This window comes from Myotis brandtii, unplaced genomic scaffold (genome assembly GCF_000412655.1).
Source record: "Myotis brandtii unplaced genomic scaffold, ASM41265v1 scaffold2658, whole genome shotgun sequence".
Classification (NCBI taxonomy): Eukaryota; Metazoa; Chordata; class Mammalia; order Chiroptera; family Vespertilionidae; genus Myotis; species Myotis brandtii.
This window is the reverse complement of record NW_005360118.1, coordinates 227,838-231,084: the sequence shown is the minus strand read 5'-3', so window position 1 is coordinate 231,084 and position 3,247 is coordinate 227,838. Positions and strand designations below refer to the sequence as shown.

General features: G+C 62.9%; 1 protein-coding gene across 1 annotated transcript in view; it reads left to right on the top strand.

Annotated features, from left to right (window-relative positions):
- The first annotated feature begins 663 nt into the window (after positions 1-663).
- MIOX (myo-inositol oxygenase) overlaps positions 664-3,247 on the top strand; it is a 3,428-nt gene continuing 844 nt past the window's right edge. Inside the window, exons 1-9 of the mRNA XM_014541201.1 lie at positions 664-729; positions 1,146-1,226; positions 1,502-1,582; positions 1,702-1,864; positions 2,024-2,091; positions 2,211-2,320; positions 2,860-2,927; positions 3,008-3,057; positions 3,138-3,247. Coding sequence (XP_014396687.1) covers positions 715-729; positions 1,146-1,226; positions 1,502-1,582; positions 1,702-1,864; positions 2,024-2,091; positions 2,211-2,320; positions 2,860-2,927; positions 3,008-3,057; positions 3,138-3,247 — 746 coding nt within the window. The 5' untranslated portion in view covers positions 664-714. The remainder of the gene's footprint in view (positions 730-1,145; positions 1,227-1,501; positions 1,583-1,701; positions 1,865-2,023; positions 2,092-2,210; positions 2,321-2,859; positions 2,928-3,007; positions 3,058-3,137) is intronic.

Genomic DNA, 3,247 nt, shown 5'->3' with positions numbered 1-3,247 from the left:
TCAATAAAAATATATACAAAATAAATAAATAGAAGTGTTAGAGTGTTTCTTTTTTTAAAAGTTCTTTATTGTTTAAAGTATTACACATGTCTCCTTTTTCCCCATTGACCTCTCCCCCCTTCTTTTTTTTAAATATATTTTTTATTGACTTCAGAGAGGAGAGGAGAGGGAGAAAGAGAAAGAAACATCAATGATGAAAGAATCATTGATCAGCTGCCTCCTGCACGCTCCACACTGGGGATGGAGCCCACAACCCAGGCATGTGCCCTGACCGGGAATTGAACCGTGACCTCCTGGTTCATAGGTCGATGCTCAACCATTGAGCCACGCCAGCTGGGAAGAGTAAGTGTTTCTGGAACAAGGCCCTGCCCAGAATCCCAGGTGCCTGAGGGATGGGGGTGGCGGGGGTCCCACGGCCTGTGGGGAGGGCCCTGGGCCGGTGTGGCCGGGTTTGGAGCCTGTGGGACACAGCGCAGGTCACCCTAAGCGGCCAGTTGTCCGGGAGGGAGTCCGGAGCTCAGGCAGGAGGGGCTGGGCCGCTCCTGTGCTGACCCATCAACTCGCTGGGCCAGGAGGAGGGTGGATGGTCACTCATTACCGAGGGCCGAGGCCAAGGGGCTGGGTGGTGTCCGGCCACTTATGTAACCCGTGGGCATATATAAGGGCACAGGCCTGTGGGACACCTGCCCGCCTGCAGCTCTGCTCCCTCTCAGGATGAAGGTGGCTGTGGTGAGTCCCCAGGCCCAGTGCCCCCGGGCCCTGCTGACCACTCCCCGGTGTCCCCTCCCTGCTGGTGCCCGCCAGCCCACTGCTCCTCTGTGGTCCCGCTAGGCAAGGGTCAGCTGCCCGCCCCCAGGCTCCCAGCGCCCAGGTCTGGGAGGGCGGTTCAGAGGGTCTGTGCTCCTACACAGCGTCTCCCCAGAAGCAGGCGCCCGGCTGACATCCCCTCGGCCGACTAGGACTCACCAAGGCCTGCGGCGGGCGCCAGGGCCGGAGAGGGGTGTGCTGCGGGCGCTGTGCTCGGGGGCGACCCCTGGCCTCTGCTGCCGACCCCCCACTTAGTTAGTCTCGTGCCCTCGAGGGGGTCCCCACTGCCTCCTGGAGCCGGCATCACGGTGAAATGGGCTCAATCCCCACCCAACCAGGGCCCAGACCCTTCCCTGGTCTACAGGCCGGAGGGGCACCCGGAGGCGGCCAAGGACAAGGGCAGCTTCCGGAACTACACCGTGAGGACCCTGCCCCGCCCTCACCCGTGGGTCCTGGACCCCGAGCCCCCCACCCCAGCTTTATCACCCCTGCGTCCCCTCCCTGCCCCCCACACCCTTCTCAAGCCCCACTCTGGCCCCACCCCTCCCAGCCCTTCCCTGGGGAGGGCAACACTTGGTCCTTGGGGAAGGCCCCCTTCACACCTGTGGGACCAGCCCTGGGAGGGGGGGCAGTGGACCCCCAGGGTGTGAAGGGCAGGGGTTGGCCGCCGCCTGGCTGACCCTCTGGCTTGCAGTCCGGCCCGCTCCTGGACCGCGTCTTCGCCACCTACAAGCTCATGCACACGCACCAGACGGTGGACTTTGTCCGGAAGAAGGTACCGGCTGACCCCTCCGTGGCAGCTCCGAGGGTGGGATGCCCTCGCCAAATGCCCCGCCTCCAGTGCATGGGCCCGGCCCAGCCCGTGGGCCTGCTGACTCGGTCCTTCCGGGCCAGCACGCCCAGTTCAGGAGCTTCTCCTACAAGAGAATGACCGTCCTGGAGGCTGTGGACATGCTGGACGGGCTGGTGGACGAGTCGGACCCAGACGTGGACTTCCCCAACTCCTTCCACGCCTTCCAGACGGCCGAGGGCATACGGCAGGCCCACCCCGACAAGGGTGCGCCCCCACCTGCCCCTCCCTGGCTGTGGTGGGGGAGGCACTGCCTCTGGGGCTGGGAGGGCAGACCGGGTGCCCTTTCCCTGCAGGCCCTGACCCTGGCACCCCCTGTCCCTCCCCTGCCCTGATCCCACCACCCCCTGTCCCTCCTCCCCCCAGACTGGTTCCACCTGGTGGGGCTCCTGCACGACCTGGGGAAGGTGCTGGCTCTGGCGGGGGAGCCCCAGGTGAGGGCAGGGGTGGAGGGCGCGTGGGCAGGGCCGGGATAGCCTTAGCTCTGGGCTTGGGACACTCACTTGGTGAGCAAGCAAGTCGTGCCCACCCGTGGCTGCCTGTCCCTCCCCAGTGGGCGGTCGTCGGCGACACCTTCCCTGTGGGCTGCCGTCCCCAGGCCTCGGTGGTTTTCCACGACTCCACCTTCCAGGACAACCCCGACCTCCAGGATCCTCGATACAGGTGCCCCCCCACCCCCGCTGGTCCTCCACGGGTGCTTCTTCATCTTCTTTTAAAAAATGTAATATAGCCCTAGCTGGTTTGGCTCAGTGGATAGAGCGTCAGCCTGCAGACCAAAAGGTCCCGGGTTCAATTACGGTCAAGAGCACATGCCTGGGATGCGGGCTCGATCCCCAGTGTGGGGCATGCAGGAGGCAGCCGATCCATGATCTTCTCTCATCATGGATGTTTCAGTCTCTCTCTCCCTCTCCCTTCCTCTTGGAAATCAATAAAAATATATTAAAAAAATAAAAATGTAATATATTTTTATTGATTTCAGAGAGGAAGGGAGCGGGAGAGAGATAGAAATAATGATGAGAGAGAATCATGGATCGGCTGCCTCCTACACACCCCACACTGGGGATCGAGTCCACAACCCGGGCCTGTGTCCTGACTGGGAATGAAACCGTGACCTCCTGGTTCATAGGTCGTCGCTCAACCACTGAGCCACACAGGCTGGCCCAGGCGCTTCTGAGCCCCTCACCCTCCCTCTCTCCCTGCAGCTCGGACCTTGGCATGTACCAGCCTCACTGTGGGCTCGAGAACGTCCTCATGTCCTGGGGCCACGATGGTGAGGCTGGCGACAGGCTGGCATTGCCCAGGAGGGGCCCGCCCCCCTGGGTGCCTGGTGGTGACCCCTCTCTCCCACAGAGTACATGTACCAGGTGATGAAGTTCAACAGCTTCTCCCTGCCCCCCGAGGTAGGTGTGGGGAGGGGCCACCCCGCGGGCCCACCCGCCCAGCCTGGCGCTCGCTGAGGGTGGCCTCTTCCTGTCCCCAGGCCTTCTACATGATCCGGTTCCACTCCTTCTACCCGTGGCACACGGGGGGCGGCTACCGGCAGCTGTGCAGTGAGCAGGACCTGGCCATGCTGCCCTGGGTGCAGGAGTT